The sequence below is a fragment of the Amorphotheca resinae genome (genome assembly GCF_003019875.1).
Source record: "Amorphotheca resinae ATCC 22711 unplaced genomic scaffold M430scaffold_2, whole genome shotgun sequence".
Taxonomy (NCBI): Eukaryota; Fungi; Ascomycota; class Leotiomycetes; order Helotiales; family Amorphothecaceae; genus Amorphotheca; species Amorphotheca resinae.
The window spans coordinates 2,451,758-2,471,679 of record NW_020194472.1 but is presented as its reverse complement, the minus strand read 5'-3'; the positions used below and the strand labels follow the sequence as shown (position 1 = coordinate 2,471,679).

Below are 19,922 nucleotides of genomic sequence, written 5' to 3'. Positions count from 1 at the left end.
TTATTGTCAATTATCGATTATTGATTCTTATGGAACCGCTGATCAATCCAGGCCTGTTGGTTTCCCCTGGATTTGCCAAGCACGAAGGGCATGATTTGAGAGCATTCACTAATCACCAGAGCTAATAATACAAATCAGAATAAATTCTAGATAATTCTTTTGAAGCTTCATATACTCCGCATTCCCCCCCAGATCTCTCCCCCAGACATCGATTAATCAACCTTGTCTAGACCTTCGACACCCTTCCTCCTCTCGACCGCAACCATGAGCAAGACAATTTTGATCCTCGGTGCCTCCTACGCTGGCCTTGCCACTGCCCACATGTCAGGCTCCCCTGGACATTAACTGTGGCCGATTTGGCTAATTTCGCAGACTCCTGAAGAAGACTCTCCCCACTCTGAAGGACTACAAGGTCGTCCTAGTGTCTCCAACAACTCATATGTACTGGAACCTTGCTTCGCCTCGAGGTTTGTTTACTCCCTCCTGTGTCCTGGTCGCTCTAACCAGAGATTGCTCCTAGCCATCGTCCCAGGCCAATTCGGAGATGAGAAGGTAAAAGCTATCTGCGGGATCCCCACCGCGTATGGTCGCTTACACTTTTACTAATTCCTCTTCCCCAGGTTTTCGGAGATATCGAATCTGGATTCAAGAAATACCCAGCGGGCTCCTTCGAATTCATCGTCGGCACCGCTTCGAGCCTCGACCCTGAAACCAAAGCCGTTTCCATCACCACCGCAGCTGGCGAGACGAGACAAGCCTACGATGTATTGGTCCTAGCAACAGGTACACGAACAATCGGCGACCTGCCATGGAAGAGCTCCGTGAAAGGCTACGAGGCCACCAAGGAAATCCTGCATAAATATCGCGACCAAGTTAAGACTGCGAAGTCCATCGTTCTAGGAGGAGGTGGGCCCACGGGTGCCGAAACCGCTGGGGAGTTGGGATTTGAATTCCGGAAATCCAAGGAGATCACGCTCATCACTTCGGCCCCCGAGCTCTGCGCCGACAGCCTCCCCGTCAACATCGCAAAGGTCGCCGAGAAGGAACTCCAGAAACTGCACGTCAAGATCGTCAAGGGCGTCAAGATCACCGGTGTCAAGCCCACCGAAGATGGAAAGACAGAACTCACCCTCGACAATGGCGAGACCAAGATCACCGATCTGTACCTCCCCACCGTCGGTGTCCTGCCCAATAGCGAATATGTCCCCAAAGCTCTCCTGAACGAAAAGGGATATGTGATCGTCGACCAGCATCTGCGCGTCAAGAACGCTACGGATATCTGGGCCGCCGGCGACATCATCGACATTGAGCCTTCCCAGCTCGTCTATTGCGAGAAGCAGGCTACAGCTCTAGCCAAGAACCTAGATCTGACTCTCAAGGGCAAGGAACCCGTACCTTACAAGACCGGCGGCGACCGTAAGTACCTTTCTTCCCCCTCCCTTCCCTCTTTGAAAAACACCAGATTGACAAGCATCAGGCGTTCTGGGCCTTACTCTCGGCCGCAGCAAAGCCACCGGCCGCGCAGGCAACAAGAAGATCCCAAGTTTCATCATCTGGTTCCTGAGTAAGAAACCCCTCCCCCCTCCAAGCTCCAAGCCCCATCATCTTCCTCCCCTTCCCCTTTTGAATCTGCTAACTAACCAACCTCTCTCTCCAGAGGGTCGTACCTTGGGAACTCAGAATCTACCTGCTTATATCAGCGGTAGCAAATTCTAGACCCCCCATCCGTGATTCGTGTGGGAGAAGAACCCTGGTTGGATAGATAGGGTCTCGGATAGGAGATGGGAGATGTGTAGGTGTTTGTGTGTGCGTTTTTTTTTGCGGCAGGCATATATTATACCCGGTTTTTGATAAATTGCATATCTTGAGCGTGCGCGACCCGGTGCCTTGTTTTGTGGTGCTGGCCTAATAATAATCCTAAAATGAAGAAAAGAATAAAGTGGTTTTGCATAGTAACTTGAGCTAGCTCACTTGGTTGAAATGACTTGAGTAGTAGTAGAAGAATCTGTAAAACTTGATAGATTGCTTGATGACTCTCTATGTGCAGTTCTCTCGGTCAAGCTACGCCGAGTCTAAAACCGTCTACGTCGCTCGCTCTCACTTACATACAACATTAGATACTCTCAACGCGTTTCCTCGCTCTTAAAGCTCCTGAACACCAACTCCCCTATAGACAGACATAACTTCTTGAACCTACCCATCGCTTCCCGCCTAGTAGTAAGTAGTATTACTCGTCTCACAATCCTTTGGCTTTCTTCGTCTGCCTCGAAGTCTCCTCCATCTCCTCCCTCATAACCTGATTAAACTCCTCCCAGCCATCCAGGTAAAGATGATGGCCCGCTTTATGGATGACCACTACCTTGGCACTCCCGTTCTCACGCTTCTTCTCCTCCTCCGTCGCCGTCTTCAGCGCCTGCTCCTTCGCCTCCTTCAGCTTCTGCTCCGCCGCGTAACCGCCTGCGATATCCATCCAGTCATTCTCGCCATACATCATCACGACCGGGATCCCCGTCTCTTTCGTCAGCGCCTTTCCAGCATCCGGCGAGGGGGTTCCTTGATTCCCTTGCGCTGGCGCAGGAGGAGGCAGGTTTTGCCGCCCTACGCCACTGATGCGTCGGATTAAGGGGCTCCGGGCAAATGCTCCAGGGGCGAGGATGTAGGCGAGCGCGTACTCACCACTCCCCTTCTGGCGGAAGAGAGAATATGCGTAATCGTGCAGGGCTTGAGATTCTTCAGGTGGTAGGTGCGAGAAACGTCTCGAGGTCCAGCCGGATACGAAACGGGGACCTAAGGGGCCAGACCAGCGGACAATGCTGAAGGGGGAAATGTTGGCGTCCCAAAGGTAGGTGATCCACTTTGGTAAAGGTCGGCGTGGCGGTTGCTCTGTCGTTGATTTTTTGGGGCCATTTGTCTTCAGGTTCCCGTTCTTGTTGACGATATCGTTTTCTTGGTCCTGTGTAAACTCGTTCGCTAGAGTGGAGTCTTCAGGCTCTGGCAGATCCGCTCGCACTGCATAGGGGTCTTCTGGAATGCCAACTGGGGAAGCAAGAATAAGCTTATTGAGGCGGCCAGGATATTTGAGTGCATATGCTACAGCCATGTAGCCTCCCATGCTGTGGCCTAGGAGTGTGAACTTGTCGATCTTTTTCAGAATCCGCCACTCCTCCAACGCATCTATGAACCAGTTCTCCGCTTCTCTGACTTTACCTTCCTGGTCTTTGGCGTGTACCTTGAAGGGTGGCCTACTACTTCTTCCCATCCCCAGCATATCCAAAGCGTATAACTTCCAGCCTTTGACTCGGCTTAATCCTTCGAAATTCTTGTAGAAAAATCCGAGACCGGCGCCGTAACCGTGTAACATGACCAGATTCTCCTCTACTTCCTCTCCCACTCTCTCCACAGAAAATTCGTTGAGTGCCCTATTCTTACCACTCAATTTCACAAGATTCGAGTGCCACAATCTGGGCCCATGGGGATCGATTAAGGGACTCGTTTGGACGGGTGCAGACTCCCTCGCAGGGTCTGTATTGACAGACGTGGTGGACTGTTGTGCAGACATTGGGGCTGACCCAGTTTGTGTATGGGTAGGAGGCTTCTGTAGGTATGGGACAAAGGACAACACGTTGTGCTCAGCGACTGCGGGGGATATGCTGGCCCACCACTGACTAAAGCCCGCCTTGTACCCCAGAGGGAAGAGTCCTCCCGTTCGAGGGGTTGCAATGAATCTCGCTCTGTCCGATGCCAGCTCTTCTTCCCGGGTTCGAGGAGTATCCGAGCTGGTGGAGGCCGACATGGTGGCGTAGGTATACCCTTCGGGTCGGTTTCTGAAGTTCGAGATTTGCCCAAGTTGAGGGATGCCGGATGTTCGGCCGGCGAAGGTGTTGGACGGAATTGATCGCAATAAAAGCGACGGCAGGCTAGATGAGCGAAACAATTTGAAGGCGTGAAGATCGTGAGAGGCAGTGAGACCACCTCTCGACAACCATGGGAGGATGTTGAATGTTCTTGGGTTTAGGGAGGGGCGGACTTAGGCAGCTCCTTCATCCGAAACATTCGAGGGGCGGGCCGATGATGATGTTGCCGATGTGGCAATTGCTTGTCGGCAGAAGAGAGAGAAGAGAGAATGATAGAGAGAAAGGATAGAGAGAAAGGGAAAAAAGATAGAGCGCTGAGAGCGGGACAGTGGTTGGGAGGAGGAAGAGAAGAGGAGAGGAATGGTCTCTTGATAATCAGAGAGTTGAGACGGTTGATCTCTTGTATGTACGGCAAGGCAAGATTGATGGTATGCAAGCACCTGGTGCCTGCGGGCTCCAAGTTCCGCCGACTTCCGACCAAAGACGGCAAAATAACAAATAACAAGTAAGAAAGGAAATGAGGAGAATGTAGAGATTGAGTATGCCACAGCTATCCTCTCTCTACATGCCCATCTCCTTAACGATGGCAGCACCGTGGTATCTTGCCTCGGTCGAACACCGTAGAGGTGAGATGCTTCATTCATAGGGATGGGCGAACCCGTGCTTTGCCGAAGACGTCCCGCGGTCCTCGTTCGCCCACCAACCCCCTCCGCGGCTCTTTCACGCTTCATTCACATCGTCTTGCTCTGCTATATCTTCTTAGGAATCCATCCCAGCTCCGAAGTCCATATCTGCGATCTCGTCGACCCCTGATGTTTCGCGTTATGCTATAACTTTCCAGCTGCAGCCCGGGGACGATCCCTTCGCATCAATCATGATATCTCATCTCCATAGCGCATAGCTTTGGGCCTTGACTCTGACCGCAATGTCGAATCTAGATCAGCTTGTAAAGGGCGCCCCTCCTCCTGGGAGCCACTATAGCATCCCAACCACCAGTCCCATCGAATCACCCGACAATCCAAATCCTTCTTTGTCGGATCCTCTAGCTTCCCTACCCTCGTCGCCTCCGCAGATATACTTGAACCTGTTGATCCTCGAAGCTTCTTTGCGCGCTCAATGGCTCCAGCTGCGGACGAGACGACGACAACATACCTTCTTCCTAACCCTGCTTGGACTATGGATTCTCTACTTCGGATACGCCTTGTTCCTCGCACCGAGGGAGGATGGTAGCGGCGTTGGTGGCTCCGTATACTGGGTCGTTGAAGTTACAGAGAGGGTCTGCTTCATGGGCGGAATCGTGACAGGAATATTAGTATGGGGAACCGGGCAGTGGGAACGAGGCATTCGTTGGCCAAGGCGATGGGTGTGGACGACAAACAGAGGCTTAAGAGGTTTCAACTGCAAGCTAGTAGTCATCAAACAATCCTGGTGGAGGGAAATCCTGTCCACGTTGTCTTTTCTCCTCTCATACGGCTTGTTTTCCAGAAACAGCGGGAGTTCATATCGATATGTGGATCAGTCGCTTTTGCTGGAATCTGAGAAGGCATCACGCAGCGGAGGGCACCATGCGCTACCGAATATACATGAGGACGACGTAACAGCGGGTTACGAGGAAGATCTTGCGCCAGGGGGGGATCATATTAAGCTTCTACTGCTTCCGAAGCCTTTCTCCCCCAACTTCCGCGAGAATTGGGATATATACCGAACAGAATATTGGGAGAAAGAAAATGAGCGTCGTGCTATACTACGAAAGAAGATCAAGGATCGGGAAAGAAAGCTCATGAAGCAACAAGGAGGATGGCTATGGTGGCTGGGTTTCCGTGGTTGGAACCGACGTAACGTCCATGATATCGAGAAGACGCACCCCCCTCACCGTCAGGGGACCATTCATAAGGATCACAAACGCACTCAGAGTCTGAATACTCGCTCTGGATCCCATTCTAGGACTTCCTCTCGAAGCACCACCCCACCTACAGAGCAAGAGATTGCTTCCCCGGGTCGCCGTGGGAGCACCGCGTCGAGTGCATCTGAGCGAAGAAAGAAGAAGGCGACATCGGGAAGTAAAGTCCAAAGGCTCACTCCCTCTGGGACGCCCTCAGCAGCTCCGGAAGTACAGTCTCCCCTTGCAAGGCAGAATAGCTTCACGAGTGTGTCTTCCGCGGATAGTGAGCGTTCTTCAACGGCTGTGACAGGAGATGGTGATTCGGTTAGATCTCTGAGGTCTTCTGCCCGACCTGGAGGAAGTCCAGAACGTAAACCTGGGTCAGGAAAAGCAGCGAAAAGTATTTAGAATAGCAAATCGAGGTCAACATTACCGTAGTCCTGATATATTACGTTCATAGCAATGGCCAGTTTCTATCAGTGATTGAAAGGGACGCACTCTCCCCGGAGGAGATATTGTCTACCTTGGCCGTCTCCTCTATACGGATAGAAACCGTCTGATTCCCACGGTACGACCACCCCTCGCTCCAGATCTGATCAGATATAGTTCTAGTAGAATCATTAGAGCGCTTCCTTGAGTGCTCAGCTCTCCCTTCTGAGCATCAGAATGAACGGCTGCTTAGTCATCGACTGTGCCTAATTGAACGTCGATTCTTCCTGGAGGCTCTGTTACTAGGTAGAACATACCTACGCAACAAGGTCTCTCTCCCTACCCTGATGGCAACTAACTCCCTGTGACCGCCAAAAGTTGGTCGAGAATGATATTGACATGAGTAGCGCGCGGGACTAGTCGGAATCTGAAGAGTGTTGGCATTTCCTGCCTTAGATCCTATCTCACATTCATCATCTGCGATTCCAGTGAATATCTCTCTTACCCCACATGTAACCAGCCGTGCTATTCAGTCCTCCTCGAAACACTCGGCCCAATCCCCAAAACTTCACCCGAATAACAACAACCGTTTCCATTTCCAATATGGTCCAACTATCCGAAGCCGCGATGATAACGGCCTCCGAATCAGTTGGAGCCCTGCCGGCCGGCCAATACTCCTGGCGGGTAAGTGATCAACATCTACATGTACCCGATGAGGATCTGGGGGCTAACACTCTTGAAGCCACCCTCTCCACCCCATATACATATACCGCCGATTCCAGAGGATGAAGGCCTGGTCCTGCCCCCATTTAATGGATCTCTTCTCGATGCAGAAATTAAGGATCCAGAAAGCAGGGAGATTCTCAAGATTATCACACGAGGTCATTTCGAAGTCAAGGTGAAAGAATGGAAGTACGAATCCCGAAGACAAGCGCAACCCATACTTGCATTTTTATATCTTGGCCCTTCTAGCGCAGCCAAGAATATCGTTGCTTTGAAGGAGGAAGGGATTACCATGTTACTGGTTATCAGGGACACGAGGTCGGCCATGTCTGGTCTTCTGAGTGGAGAGAAGATCGCGAATCAGCTGGGTATAGATCATGCAACTGTTGACGTTGATGGGAATGCGGAACTTATCCATTCTGGCTTCCCCAACGCCATCAGCATCATCAATAATCACCTGATCTCGAAATATCGACAATATGCAAACCTTCACCCTTCACCAGATACCAAGTTTTCTCCGGATGGCAAACCAACTACCTGGGGGAAGGTTCTCGTATTTTGCGAATCTGGAAACGAGCGCTCAGCGGCTGTCGCTGTAGCTTACTTAATGGCCGTGTACGATTTGGATATGGTGAGAGCGATCCAGTTTGTCCAAGCGCAACGTTTCTGCATTGCCTTCGATGACAATCTCAAGAACCTATTGCTCAATTATGAGCAAATACTCGAAGCTCGCAGATCTGTCTTAGCAGCTCAGCGAGAAGGTTTCTCACTTTCAGACAAACATGCACCAACATTGGTTGTTGGGCCCAAGAGAGTCAGAGATGAGATTGATGACGATACAGAAATGACCATGGACAATAGAGACGATGGGGCAAGATTTGAAGGTCGTAGGTCATTTGCCCCATTCTACAACTGATGGTAGCGCGCCATGACCATTCATCTTGGTCATCGTCTGGATTCTATGGGCGGGTTTGAATTGGCATAGGAAGGACGTGGTATAACATGGCGTTGGGGGAACAGGTTCTGCATTTATTCCTGTGGGCTGGCGTTACTGGATATACCCAGGTGCAGACATCACACGCATTCTATACTCGCGGAGCACATCTGACAATGTGGGATCCTTTGCCCATAGCAATTAGAGTATAGTGTTAATACGACAAAATAAATTGCTAAGCCGTGTTAAGTGAATTTTCTCCATGTTTACTTTGCGACGCGACAAAACATGAGTTATTCACTCATACACTTCTTTGCTAACTACTATAGTTGCCCTACGTCTTGAGAGATCGGGCACAATGAGATCTACAACCTCAAAGGCAACGTTGAATAAAGCTCGGGAACAACATCTGTGCCAAGATAACCTGGATCCTCTTCTTGGGCTGCACCTGTGAGCAACAAAACGCGTCACATCTATTGTGCTATTCACCTTGATTGCTCTTAGGAAGACAACACTCCACTATTGCAACTCGGACAATACCAACAACCAACAATAGAATCACAATAGGTAGGAAGCACAATGCGGCCCCGACGAACCACACATGTCCCTGGACGCTACAGTGAGCCAGAAATCAGACCTCTTCCTCCAAATCCAACAAATGTTTATCCAACTGTTCCTTTCAATCCAAATTTACCACCTGCGGCGTTTCCAACTATACCGTTGGATCATTACCCCTCTGAGACCAAAGAGACTACTTCAAGCATCCCAGACACGCAAGCACCACGGACCCGAGCTTTAGTATTCAGAGATACTAGGAGAGTTGAAGAGCCAAAGATGTCTGATTCATTTGACGACCCAGGAGACTTCATCGGGTTCCCTGAGTGGAGCGATGGGGAGAAGGAAGGAGGACCAAGAGTAGGCCTGTCGGTAAGTAAAACTCGGGACTGCCTTCGATCTGTGTCAATGGCTGATTGAAAACAGGGTTATGACTTGCATGTCAACTGGGGCGATCTCTCGGAGTCGATCAAGTACGCCATCATCCGAGAGGTCAGCAGAGTCATGCCTTTCTATGATGCCATTTCGTTTCTCCAGTTGGAAGATAGCGAGATCCGCGAGTTCATCGCTCTCCTCGAACGAGAAGTTGCTTTACACTCTGCAGAAGAGCAGCGGATTGAGGCCTCCAATGCCCGGCAGATAGAATTGGTCATCAGTGTGGGGTCCCAGCAAGCCCGAGATGAAATGGAAGCCTTCTTTGAGAGAGAAGCCAAAGAACCCCACCCAACCCTCTTTTACCTCAACAAAGACGATGCCAAGCAAGCGGTGCTCTTCCTTGAAGACTTTCGCTCGCGGGAGGAGTTTCCTGACTATGATCCGGAGACAACTCCCCAACATATCCTTGATGATATGAAAGCTATACCGTCATCTGTGACCTTGAAGGCAACCATTGTCCGCGTTCGTGATTATGGAGGCGCCGATCCGATAAACATCGACCTGGAGTTCGCAGCAGAGGTTCTGGAGATGTATGATGACGCGGCAGCACTGATTGAGGAATACACTGGTTCTGACAGTGGCGACGAGCAAGAGGACCTGGATGACTCGCAACCCCAAGAATTTGAGCAGCCAGACGAGTTCGAGGATGTTTGGCAACCAAAACAATACGAGAATCTGGCCGGGCTTAGGAAGCATGCCTCGCAACCCCAAGAATACGAGGAGCAAGATGAGTTTGAGCAAGACGATGACTTTGAAGAGTTTGAGCCAGCTCCTAAGAAGAAGAAAAAGACTGCTGTCAAGAGTCCCGCGAAGAAATCTCAGAAGAAGGCCCCCAAGAAAGCTTCTCAACCAAAAAAAGTTACTAAGGGTCCCAGTCGACTTCGTGAGGTCATCAATGCAGATGATTTTGAAACACCACCCCCCGAATCACCTTTAATGTCTGGAGCTATCATGAAGAATGCCACTGCTATGACTCGCGGTTCTGCGCATCCAGTTGAGGGTTTTGCCCCAGAAATGAGTACCGCCAAACAGCTCTCGAGCCTTGGTGGTGACTACTCCCAAGAGAATTCTCCATCTCGATCACCATCTCCAGATCAGGCTCTGGGTGGCAGAGGCAAACAATACCTGCAAACACCCACGACCACAAGTGACATACCAGACAGCAAACAGTCAACATCTGCAAACAAACCCACCATCTCTGGTCAATCAGCCGACAAGGCAGTAGCACCCAAGGTCAAACTTTTCCTCAAGGAAGACAAATCCGATCCAACTCAGGCCCCGGCTTCACACTTGGGAGAACCCATTTCGCCAAGCCCCACCTCCACCAAGGCTACTGAAGATGCTGAGAAGCCAGTCAGGTCACCTGATCAACAGCAAAAGCCAGGATCGTCTATCAAGCATTGGGTGAAGAATGGCTTGAGTACCGCTAAATCAGCCGTTGCCAGTGCTCTTGCTGGCTCAAAGTCTCCTACTCCTAAGCCAGCGACTACTGACCAGCTCAATTCCTCGGAAGCGGCTGAGAAACCAGGAAGTGGAAAAAAACAGGATGCAGGGTTCGCCGCGGAAGAAGCTAAGAAAGAGAAGAGCGATATTCAGAAGGAGGCCGGAAAGACAGCAAGTGCTGGTCAGCCCAGTCCCTCGGAGGTGATTCAGAAGCCAGGAAGTGGAGGAAAACAAGATAGCCCGGTGGCATCTACTCAGCAGAAGAGTGACATCAAGAAGAATACTTCAGCTCCAACCTCCCCCAAGAGAGTTCGAGATAAGATGTCTAACGATGTTCTTGAAGCTCCAGTTGGCAAGAAGCAGAAGAAGTCCAAATAGTGGATTCTGGGAGTCGAGGCGCACTGGGTCAACTTACTTGCTCATTTGATCACTAGATCATTTGCTCATCCTTGTACAAATAGATACCCCTATTGCAATGCAAAGTTTACGAACATAACCACTACTGTAGCGCTTTCGTTGACGGGAACTTGATACTGTAATCCGAGATCTTTCAAACCCTGCTATTTGGCGATCCCCTATTATAAGCTTCACTGCCTAGAAACTAAGGCCAAACAAAACTCTCAGCCGGCAGCCAAAGACCGCGGTGCGGCTATGCTCGCAATGCTGGTAACCTAGAAAGGCTTCAACTCCAATTCCAGATTCGGAATTGGCTTTGGGAGCTGCAGAAGATAACATTCGTCTATCTTTAAGGGATTGCGACTTTATTTATTCCTCCAGAAGGTCTTCAACACCTCGAACCTGCCCCTGCCCGGAGGGCTTATCTTACGCAGCAATATGTCCAACAAGCGCATCGAACAAAGCGAAATCGAGAAGTACTGGGAGATCTTCGCATCACTCGCAAATGGCGGCAAATATCTCACGGGTGCACAAGCAGCGCCTGTGCTGAAGAACAGTCAGCTCAGAGACGATCAGCTCGAGCGGATATGGGACCTAGCGGATGTCGACAATGATGGCAATTTAGATTTCGAGGAGTTCTGCGTGGCCATGAGGTTAATCTTCGATCTGGTCAACGGAGTATGCTGGAACTGGAGCCTTGTGGAATTGGTGGAGATGGCTAATCGGGTTATAGGAATATGTGGATGTACCACCATCGTTGCCAGACTGGCTTGTTCCCGAATCGAAAGCCCATTTGGTGCAGGCCAATCGGGCACTCACTGGGAAGCAGGTTCAGTTCGAGCGGATTGAGGATGACGATGACTCTCCAGGACTGAAGGATGGATTCGATTGGTATATGAGTCCGAGTGACAAGTCAAAATATGAGGAAATATACGATGCGAATAGGGATAGGCGGGGAGAGATTACATGTGAGAATGCCAGCTTCCCTGAATCCTGTGCGAATCTAACTATATTTCCCTCAAGTCGAGTCTCTGGATACTCTATACTCTTCTCTCGACGTACCCGACACCGATATCCGTTCAGCATGGAACCTCATAAACCCCTCCGCGTCCCCAGCTATCTCGAAAGATGCCTGCCTGGCATTCCTGCATATCCTTAACAACCGGCATGAGGGGTACCGCATTCCCCGGACCGTACCACCGTCCCTCCGAGCAAGCTTCGAGCGGAACCAGATTGACTACCAGATCGACCATCAACGCACATCATCACCAGCGCAGAAATGGGGCTCAACGGGCGGCGAGGAGACAAGCACAGGACGGAAAGCAAAGTTCGGCGACACATACCTAAGCCGGTTAGGAGTGGGTGGAAAGAGCAGCTACAGGCCTGCCGGTACCGATTTCTCCTCTACAAAGACAACTGAGGATTGGGAGGAGGTGCGGCTGAAGAAACAGCTGGCGGAATTAGAGGCCAAGATTGAGAAAGTCGAAGCAGCAGCAGCGAACAGACATGGTGGACGACGCGATACAAAGCCGGCTTTGGTGAAGCGGGAACTGGAGCAATTACTGGATTACAAACGCAGGGAATTGCGAGATTTGGAATCGGGAGAGGGGAAGAGCAAGATTGGCGCCAGTTTGCAAGGCGTCTCGGATGAGATAGCGACGGTAAAGGAGCAAATCGATGGCTTGGAAGCCCATTTGAGGTCACGAGAGCAGGTTCTCGCGGATCTGAGGCAGGAGATCGAGGACGAGAAAGCGAGTCGATAGATGTAGGGTACAGAATTCGACTTTACGTATTATAATCCAGCCAAGCGGTACATTATTATTGCCCAACCAAGTCTTTGATGGGTCTTGAATTTGGTTTCATATGGGAGCTGCTCCTGAGGATGGATCACTGCAGCGGGGAGAGGAGGGTATTGGTTATGAAGAACTGTGTTCTGCTACCTGTAGGTATCTCTATATGAAATAACTGTATCAGTAACAGACTTATCATAATCTCCGGTGCCCGTCTAAACCTCCCTATCTTCGTAGATTCATGAACACCATAACTCCCCATCGCCGTAAAAAAACGCTCAAAAGCCTCCAGAACTCCGATGGGATGGATATGTAAAGAGAAAAATAGGGCATGAGAAGTACCCTACTTTTCCGTCTTCACCATCAGACCACCAAGCTTTGTCTCCACGATCTTGAACCCGGCAGCATCACCAAGCCCCTTTTCGGCTCTGGCATATGCAGCATCACTCCTATCGCAGAGGACGTCGAGATCTTCATCGCTCAAGATTGCATCTCCCCCAGAATACGTGTACACCTCGCCATCCTTCAGAAGCAAAGCTTTCAACGCCTCCTCGGTCATGCCCTCCGTGTTGTCAAGTTTCTGGCCCATCGTTCTGAAGCCTCCTTTCTTAATCACAAGTTTCTCGAGTCTGCGCTTCGCATCGGCACTCGAGAGCAAGACATCTTCTACGGTGCCTTTTGTCGCGAGTCGATAAACGACGACGGGTCTGGTTTGTCCAATTCGATGAGCACGATCCTGGGCCTGGAGATCCTGCTGTGGGTTCCAATCGGAGTCAAACAAGATAACGGTATCAGCTGTAGCTAGATTAATACCTTGGCCGCCGGCACGAGTAGAAAGAAGGAACAGCTTATATTCGGGATTCGTATTGAACTCCTTGATTTGCTGTCGTCGATCATCCTGTGCAACGGAACCATCGATACGGCACACGTTCCACTTACGCAGATCCTTGGCATAATCCTCCAGGATATCAAGTTGGGTCTTGAACTGGGAGAAGATCAATACTTTGTGGCCCCGCTTGAACAGGTAAGGAAGGAGCCGATCGAGAAGTAACATCTTTCCAGAGTGCGTAACGAGTGTTTCGTCGACTGGTAATCCCGAGTCCATGGACCAGGGATTGTAGAAGTTATGCGGACTGTTGCAAACCAACCGGAGCTGCATCAACGGATTTCCGAGTTTCTTCGTCGATATCTCTTTCTCTGTAATGGGTCAGGACTTGATCGGGGGGGATTATCTTATCAACAAAGACTTACTAGCCAACTCAAGTGTCTTTGCTCGATGGATCTCCTCCTCATTCTCTATTCGCGGTTCTTCGCTATCTCGCTCCGCCATTTCTTCAGCGAGTTTATTTTCGAACTCTTCGTCACTAAGAGCATCTTCTTCATCAGGACTAGCTTCCTTGTAACTTCGTCTGGTCTTAGATCTTCGTCCTTGAATACTCCCTGGCGTTGATTGCCTACTGGATTTTGTAGACTTAGAAGGAGGAGAAGGAAGATTCGCCGCTGGTTTGCGCTTTAACGACTTCGACGACTTGTCGGATGAAGAAGCTGCCCTCTGCATCATCTTTTGAAAAGCATTCTTAGGGGGTTCTGGCTTAGATTCTTTCGCTCCACGGGTCCTAAGTGCTAACGGGACGTTATCGTCACTGTCCGATTCCTCTGTTTTGACTGCAGACTTCTTCAGGGAACTTGTTGAGGGGCTCGCCTTCCGGGATGAAGCAGGAGTATTTGCCGCCCCTGTCAATCTCTCAACGACCTTGTCCTCCAAGTACTTCCTGGTATCTATCGTCCTGTCGTTAATGGCATTGTATAGATCTGTTTGCTCCTTGGTCATTGGCGCATACAGTACATACTCTCGCTTTTTTGGGAGCATGTGTTCGACATCTGCTTTGACACGACGTAGCAAGAGCGGTTGAAGGACTAGATGGATTTTTTTCACAAGATCTTGCTTCATCTGATCAGCAAGGAACTCCTCTGTGGTCTCTTCGTCTTGTAAATCACTAAAGTCGAACCAACTCTCAAACTGCTCCCAGTTAACGAATATCGTTGGAAGTAAGAAGTTCAAAAGTGACCAGAGCTCTTTGAGGTTATTCTGTAAGGGAGTCCCGGTAATGAGCAGACGAGTCGCGGACGTAAAGCTCTTGAGGATCTGGAATAATTTCGAATCAGAATTCTTCATTCGGTGTCCTTCGTCCTTCACTTCATGTCAGCACCAAGACCCAGTGATCAACAGGCCCAAAGGACCTACAATTATAATAAGCTCCCACTTTATCTTAGATAATTCCTTCTCATCTCTGATTACCATCTCAGGGGATGTGCAGACGACGGGAAATTCGGAATCAGGTCGATTGTTTTTGCGGTCGAGATGCTTAAACATTCGGGTCTGTCTGAGCTCTTTCCTCTTGCTCGGATTGCCGTGATAGAGTAGAACTGGCACACTAGGGGTCCATTTTTCAAACTCCTCGATCCAGTTGGATAGGGTACTCAAAGGGGCAACGATCAGGTGAGGTCCAAGATAATTTACCTCTCGCAATAGAGCGATCAGAGCAATGGTCTGAATGGTCTTACCGAGTCCCATCTCATCGGCGAGAATTCCAGACATGCCTTGGAGGCATATCTCATACATCCAGGTGAGACCCTCCAGCTGGTAATCTCTCATTTTCCCTCCCACCATAATACTTGGTTGCTCGGCCATCGTTAGATCGTGTTCTCCCAGGGCCTTGCTATCGAAGCCGCTCCCTACTCGGCCTAGGACTTCCGTCTTCTTAGTGAGGATTTCAGAGAATAAGGAGCTCTTTCTAAGTAGTTCATCCAGTTGTGCAGCTTTGGCCTCCCTCTCAGCTTTAGACTCTTCGCGTTGTTTTCGCTTCTTGGCGGCGAGTTTCTTCCGTCGTGCCTCAGCAAGGTCATTCTTCGCATTCTCGCGATGGGCCTTGATCTCCTCTTCCAACATTGCCTTCTCCTCAGCAGTCGCAAACTCCAGATCTATTCCAGTATCCGGGAGAGAAGAGGGCACATTTCTTGGTAGCCCGGAGGGCTCGCTCGATGGTGAAGACATGATTGAGATTGAGAAAGCCTAGCCCAGAATCGGTGGTTTGAAGTCCAGGTTGGACAACCCACGGTGTTGATGTTATGGGATCAATTGAATGAAACTGAATTGAACAACAGAGCTTTTAAAAGAGCCCTCAGCTTGTTTACTTCGGTATAGCCGAATTATTCCGCTCTCGTGGAATAACAGCTATCGTTGACTTCGGGAGAAAGTTCTGCTGCCACCCCTACCAATCTCTTGACATGAGAGAAAATCTGAACGAATGACAGGTAGGATGGGTGTATATAAGCAAGCATAAGGCAGGGAATGGCAGGACAAGGCTCACATAAAAGGGAGTACATAAAAGAAATAAACTTCAAAGGGTGATGATTGGAATATCTAAAATCAAGTGACGCGTCCGATAAACTTCGCGTTAAGTGGTTTGCGATCTCGGACGCGAAGTCATGAGGTTACTAATCTTAGCGTTAGACTAAACTGCTTCTGGGCGAACATATATCAACCTACAATCTTTGAAACTTCCCTGATATTGGTTAAATCTCCAGCCTTTGATGACTTTTCAGCTTCTGAAAATTTCTTAGTTCCTAATAATTTCTCCGTATCTAATAATCTTTTAGTCTGTAATACTTTTCCAGTTTTTGATACCTTTTCAATGATTCTTCAATTCCTAATAACCTTTAATAGAACAACTTTTCGGTTTCTAAGAAGCTTTTAATTTCTAATGATTTTTCGGTTTCTACAATATCTTCTTAAATTCTAGGAATTTGTTGGTCTCTAAGAATTTTTCAATCGCGAAGAAATCTTTGATCTCTGATAATCTTTTGATTCTTTTCTTTCAAAAACTATAAGGCTTTTGAATGATCTAACTAATATCACATTTTCACAGGTTAGATTTGTAAAATTGACACAATTTCAGAGTCTTGCTTAGCCATTTATCAATTATCTATTCATTAATATAAAGTTCACGGCTCTAGTCGCGTGATGACAGCAGAAACAGTGAACGGCAGTAAAAGCAGTGAACGGCAGCGTATAGTGAACGGCAGCGGAAAGTAAAACGGCAGCGAAAAGCAAGACGGCAGCGGAAATCTCGGCGCGGATAGTGAACGGCAGCAGGAACCAAAGCAGAAAGAGCTATCAGCCTACAACAGGCTGTGTCGCAAAGCTGCAGCGGATGATTCCACTCTCATCCCAGTTCTCTCCTCAAACAAAGATGCAACCGTTGGCCATCTTGCAGAGTCAACTTCTTTCACACACTTGACAAGCTCAAGGTCTGCTTCCTGAGACCAGACAAATTGGGAACTTCTGATAGACCTGCCATGTGCACGTCTGCCGGCTCCTTTGCGTTGAGAAAGGGGAACAAATGCTCGGCCTTGGGAAGCGTAGAGAAGCGGAGCAGTGCGGTTATAGCGACTGTTGACGCCGCAGGAACTAAGAGAAGGATTTTTGCCCTGCTCAACACGCTGGTCATTCAGAATCTGAGCAATTTCAGCAAATGAGAGGTTCTGATTCTCTTTCATATTGACGATAGCAATATTTTCGGGGTCATTGGCACCGTAACTGCGTTTGCAAATTTTCTTCCCCTCTCCACGCGCGATGTTACGCTTCAGGAGAGCAGCATCAGTAACTTCATCTTGGTCAACCATCTGTGGCGGAGCCTGGACGCCCCATGGCATAGGAACACCAGAGTAGCGAGATGGTTGAAGCTTGTAACCAAAATCATGGAAATGACTATCTGCTTGTAGGGCTGGTGGGTGGTTTGCAGGATCACGGGCATGATCATTGCTAGTGAAACGTCTTGTTATTGCGTTGGCAGCCGGACAGGGACTCTGTTCGACTGTGCGAGGTTGATGATAGCGATTTTCTTGTATAAAGAGTTCCTCTTCTGAATCAAGGCCACTTCCAGTGTATTGATAGCTGTCGTCATCAACTTCAGGACCACTGTATCTACTACCAGAATATATGCTGCCAGATTGTCTGCTATCAGCACGTTTGCCATAAACATGTTTGCTATCAGCGTGTCTGCTACCACTTAGACTCATATGCATGCTGTCACCGCCTCGAGAAAAGCTGTTTGTTGCAGCAGGAGTTATGCTGCCATCGTGAGGAATCAGGTCTTGCCGGAACAGCATAGATTCGCTCTCAGCGTTGTCGTTCAGATCATCGCTACCAGGATAAACGTGTTTTCCAATCTGTTTGGCAAATCCACGCTGGGGCTGATCAAAGAGAGATGTAGTGTTTTCATCATGATCCTCATCCTCATCATCATGATGCTGCAAGAAAGCACGTTTTCCAGACTGCTTGACGATACGACCCCGGACGACAGGTCGCCTAAGGAAGTTTAGAGCTTCATCCTTTTTAATTTGTTCGAATCCTCCATATGGCGTAGAAGGGCTGCGGAGTGGGCGGCCTTGGCTTTGATTCTCAAATCGGCCGGCAGACTCGAACTTGCGACGCTCTTTATTCGTAGATAAAGGGCCAACTGCAGCATAACTGCTCCGCTGTCGTTGGGCGGAAGGGCTACGGTATGGTCGGCCTTGGCTTTGATAGTCAAACGACTCAAAGCGACCAGCAGACCCGAACTTGTGATGTTCCTTATTCGTAGACAAAGCGCCAACTGCAAGACCGCGCTGGCGCGGAGGGGAAGTAGTGTTGGTCAGCCGACTATAGGCTAGAAGGTGTTAGCTTCGGTATTTTGAATTATGTACATAGTAAAAAGGGTGCTGTAGTACATTGAACAACTCAGAACAGAAGCAGAAGCAGGATCAAGCCAATAAGTTAAGAAAAACATATAGACATACCATTTGCATATTGTCCAGTGGGATCATATAGGACAGGCGGGGAGAACGGAGAAGTATTATTTTCATATCGTCTAATAGGATCACGTATGTCAGGCAAAGAGGGCGGAGCATTGTGACTTTCATCAGGACTTTGTTGTGGTTCAGGAGCAAGGCTTTTCGTGTTATCGTTGGACACCATGTCTCCAAGACCATTAGACTTTGTGTTCTGTCCTTTGTCTAGCTCTGTCTCTGACATCTTTAATGACCCTAAAGAAAAAATATTAGCCTCTAAAGCTGCAGAGTTGCTTGAAGTTAAAAAAGAAGGTAGGTAAATAGAGGTGCATAGCAGCAATGATTTCAAGCATGACATTGACGACGAAGATGATATTGACGACGAAAATGACATTGACGACGGAATAATAAAATGACGACGGAAAAAGGATAATACAAGAAAGGCAGAAGTAGGAAGGAGCTCTGGGATGGAAGCTTCTCACCTTGGTGAATATTAACCGAGTAGTTAAGATTTGACGGCGATGAGGAGGAGACAATGGTGTTGTCGCAAAATATGTTGTTGTAGAGAAGGATTCGAGTTCGTTGAGTCAATAACGAGGATGTACTTGGAGAAGTATCGAGAAGGGAGATAATAGTATTGATGAAGAAGGGATTGTCAATGAAGAAGAGATCGTTGACGACAAGGCAGAAGAGATAGCGACGACGAAGGGATCGCTAATGAAGAAAGATATATCGTTGACGATGCAGATGTCGTTGATGAAGAAGGGACGTTGATGGAGAGGAGATCGTTGATGGAGAAGAGATCGTTGATAGAGAAGAGATCGTTGATGGAGAAGAGATCGCTAATGAAGAAAAGATAGATCGTTGACGATGCAGATGTCGTTGATGAAGAAGAGATCGTTGACGTCGAAGGAATCGTTGACAAGGTAGATAGCAAAGGTAACAAGACGCACCACCTTTTGTTATGTGTAGTTGGATTTTGCGGGTTCTGCTCGAGGTTCTTGCATTTGTAGGGCGCAGGTGTAGGACACTAAGTACAGAAGTTGCAGCTCAGGTTACTGTGTGCGTATTGCTGGCAGTAAGTCTCCCGAGATATCGAAGAAGAGCCTCGGGGGGTAAGCGAGTAAATGACTGCAACGTACATTCGCAATGAACGTTGCTATTGCTCGCAAGTGGCGAGTGTCCTTGTCAAATAAATATATGACTTGTGAGGCAATGGTTTATTGCAAGAAGGATGCTCTTGTTAAGGAAGCTTGTTTGGTAAAGATGGTAGTTTGCAAATGGTAGTAGTGTGGAAAAGGTCAAGTTCGCTACAGTTGAATTATTCACTCGCTGTAAACGGCTTGCTCAAGCAGTTGCTTTAGGGAGAGTTTATCTACGGTCAGAGACCCAAAAAACCGATCTAGGTTTGCTTGCCTCAAATCAGGACACTACCAAAAGCAAGGCTGTCAGGGCTATTACTTGTAACCAAGGAGATTACCAAAGACCGAACGTATCAAAGTACACAAAATATACAAAACGTTTCGTCTATAGAACAGACTTCTTCTTCGTCAAACTGCCACCTAACATCTATTTGATAAGACATATGAACTCCATATTACCATCAATACTGGTAAAAGTGTAGGATACAAAAACCTAACTATCTACTT

At 48.7% G+C, this 19,922-nt stretch overlaps 9 protein-coding genes across 9 annotated transcripts; 5 read left to right on the top strand and 4 right to left on the bottom strand.

Moving 5' to 3' along the window:
- Positions 1-176: 176 nt before the first annotated feature.
- Positions 177-1,744, top strand: M430DRAFT_33354 (hypothetical protein). Its single transcript, XM_024866355.1, has 6 exons — positions 177-323; positions 373-467; positions 521-552; positions 621-1,416; positions 1,478-1,564; positions 1,658-1,744. Exons 1-6 carry the CDS (start codon positions 265-267, stop codon positions 1,714-1,716), a joined length of 1,128 nt encoding a protein of 375 aa, XP_024724360.1. The 5' UTR covers positions 177-264; the 3' UTR covers positions 1,717-1,744.
- Positions 1,745-2,005: 261 nt separating this feature from the next.
- On the bottom strand, positions 2,006-3,623 carry M430DRAFT_33353 (hypothetical protein). Its single transcript, XM_024866354.1, has one exon. The coding sequence runs from the start codon at positions 3,557-3,559 to the stop codon at positions 2,237-2,239; it is 1,323 nt and encodes a 440-aa protein (XP_024724359.1). The 5' UTR covers positions 3,560-3,623; the 3' UTR covers positions 2,006-2,236.
- A 287-nt stretch (positions 3,624-3,910) lies between these two features.
- On the bottom strand, positions 3,911-4,682 carry M430DRAFT_206452 (hypothetical protein). The gene has a single exon (XM_024864336.1). The coding sequence runs from the start codon at positions 4,583-4,585 to the stop codon at positions 4,028-4,030; it is 558 nt and encodes a 185-aa protein (XP_024724358.1). The 5' UTR covers positions 4,586-4,682; the 3' UTR covers positions 3,911-4,027.
- On the top strand, positions 4,552-6,206 carry M430DRAFT_56442 (hypothetical protein). Its single transcript, XM_024868609.1, has one exon. It carries the CDS (start codon positions 4,780-4,782, stop codon positions 6,142-6,144), a length of 1,365 nt encoding a protein of 454 aa, XP_024724357.1. The 5' UTR covers positions 4,552-4,779; the 3' UTR covers positions 6,145-6,206.
- A 479-nt stretch (positions 6,207-6,685) lies between these two features.
- On the top strand, positions 6,686-8,067 carry M430DRAFT_134501 (hypothetical protein). Its single transcript, XM_024862356.1, has 2 exons — positions 6,686-6,849; positions 6,908-8,067. Exons 1-2 carry the CDS (start codon positions 6,769-6,771, stop codon positions 7,802-7,804), a joined length of 978 nt encoding a protein of 325 aa, XP_024724356.1. The 5' UTR covers positions 6,686-6,768; the 3' UTR covers positions 7,805-8,067.
- A 334-nt stretch (positions 8,068-8,401) lies between these two features.
- M430DRAFT_56440 (hypothetical protein) lies at positions 8,402-10,633 on the top strand (the record flags this gene model as incomplete). The annotated part of the gene is made up of 2 exons (XM_024868608.1): positions 8,402-8,749; positions 8,804-10,633. The coding sequence occupies 2 exons, from the start codon at positions 8,402-8,404 to the stop codon at positions 10,631-10,633; spliced, it is 2,178 nt and encodes a 725-aa protein (XP_024724355.1).
- Positions 10,634-10,926: 293 nt separating this feature from the next.
- M430DRAFT_115758 (hypothetical protein) lies at positions 10,927-12,633 on the top strand. Its single transcript, XM_024861605.1, has 3 exons — positions 10,927-11,329; positions 11,385-11,619; positions 11,675-12,633. Exons 1-3 carry the CDS (start codon positions 11,090-11,092, stop codon positions 12,412-12,414), a joined length of 1,215 nt encoding a protein of 404 aa, XP_024724354.1. The 5' UTR covers positions 10,927-11,089; the 3' UTR covers positions 12,415-12,633.
- Positions 12,634-12,784: 151 nt separating this feature from the next.
- M430DRAFT_25508 (hypothetical protein) lies at positions 12,785-15,496 on the bottom strand (the record flags this gene model as incomplete). Its single annotated transcript, XM_024865255.1, has 3 exons — positions 12,785-13,638; positions 13,693-14,632; positions 14,687-15,496. The coding sequence occupies 3 exons, from the start codon at positions 15,494-15,496 to the stop codon at positions 12,785-12,787; spliced, it is 2,604 nt and encodes an 867-aa protein (XP_024724353.1).
- Positions 15,497-16,623: 1,127 nt separating this feature from the next.
- M430DRAFT_273152 (hypothetical protein) lies at positions 16,624-18,517 on the bottom strand (the record flags this gene model as incomplete). Its single annotated transcript, XM_024865577.1, has 2 exons — positions 16,624-18,152; positions 18,283-18,517. The coding sequence occupies 2 exons, from the start codon at positions 18,515-18,517 to the stop codon at positions 16,624-16,626; spliced, it is 1,764 nt and encodes a 587-aa protein (XP_024724352.1).
- Between the last annotated feature and the right edge of the window lie 1,405 nt (positions 18,518-19,922).

Bases quoted from the DNA above. Each gene is read 5' to 3' on its own strand.
- M430DRAFT_33353 (XM_024866354.1), bottom strand. From the start codon at position 3,559: ATGTCTGCACAACAGTCCACCACGTCTGTCAATACAGACCCTGCGAGG.
- M430DRAFT_206452 (XM_024864336.1), bottom strand. From the start codon at position 4,585: ATGAAGCGTGAAAGAGCCGCGGAGGGGGTTGGTGGGCGAACGAGGACC.
- M430DRAFT_134501 (XM_024862356.1), top strand. From the start codon at position 6,769: ATGGTCCAACTATCCGAAGCCGCGATGATAACGGCCTCCGAATCAGTT. The intron at 6,850-6,907 runs GTAAGTGATCAA...ACACTCTTGAAG, and splicing joins CCGGCCAATACTCCTGGCGG to CCACCCTCTCCACCCCATAT.
- M430DRAFT_33354 (XM_024866355.1), top strand. From the start codon at position 265: ATGAGCAAGACAATTTTGATCCTCGGTGCCTCCTACGCTGGCCTTGCC. The intron at 1,417-1,477 runs GTAAGTACCTTT...GACAAGCATCAG, and splicing joins TTACAAGACCGGCGGCGACC to GCGTTCTGGGCCTTACTCTC. The intron at 1,565-1,657 runs GTAAGAAACCCC...CTCTCTCTCCAG, and splicing joins TTTCATCATCTGGTTCCTGA to AGGGTCGTACCTTGGGAACT.
- M430DRAFT_115758 (XM_024861605.1), top strand. From the start codon at position 11,090: ATGTCCAACAAGCGCATCGAACAAAGCGAAATCGAGAAGTACTGGGAG. The intron at 11,330-11,384 runs GTATGCTGGAAC...ATCGGGTTATAG, and splicing joins TCTTCGATCTGGTCAACGGA to GAATATGTGGATGTACCACC. The intron at 11,620-11,674 runs GTGAGAATGCCA...ATTTCCCTCAAG, and splicing joins TAGGCGGGGAGAGATTACAT to TCGAGTCTCTGGATACTCTA.
- M430DRAFT_56442 (XM_024868609.1), top strand. From the start codon at position 4,780: ATGTCGAATCTAGATCAGCTTGTAAAGGGCGCCCCTCCTCCTGGGAGC.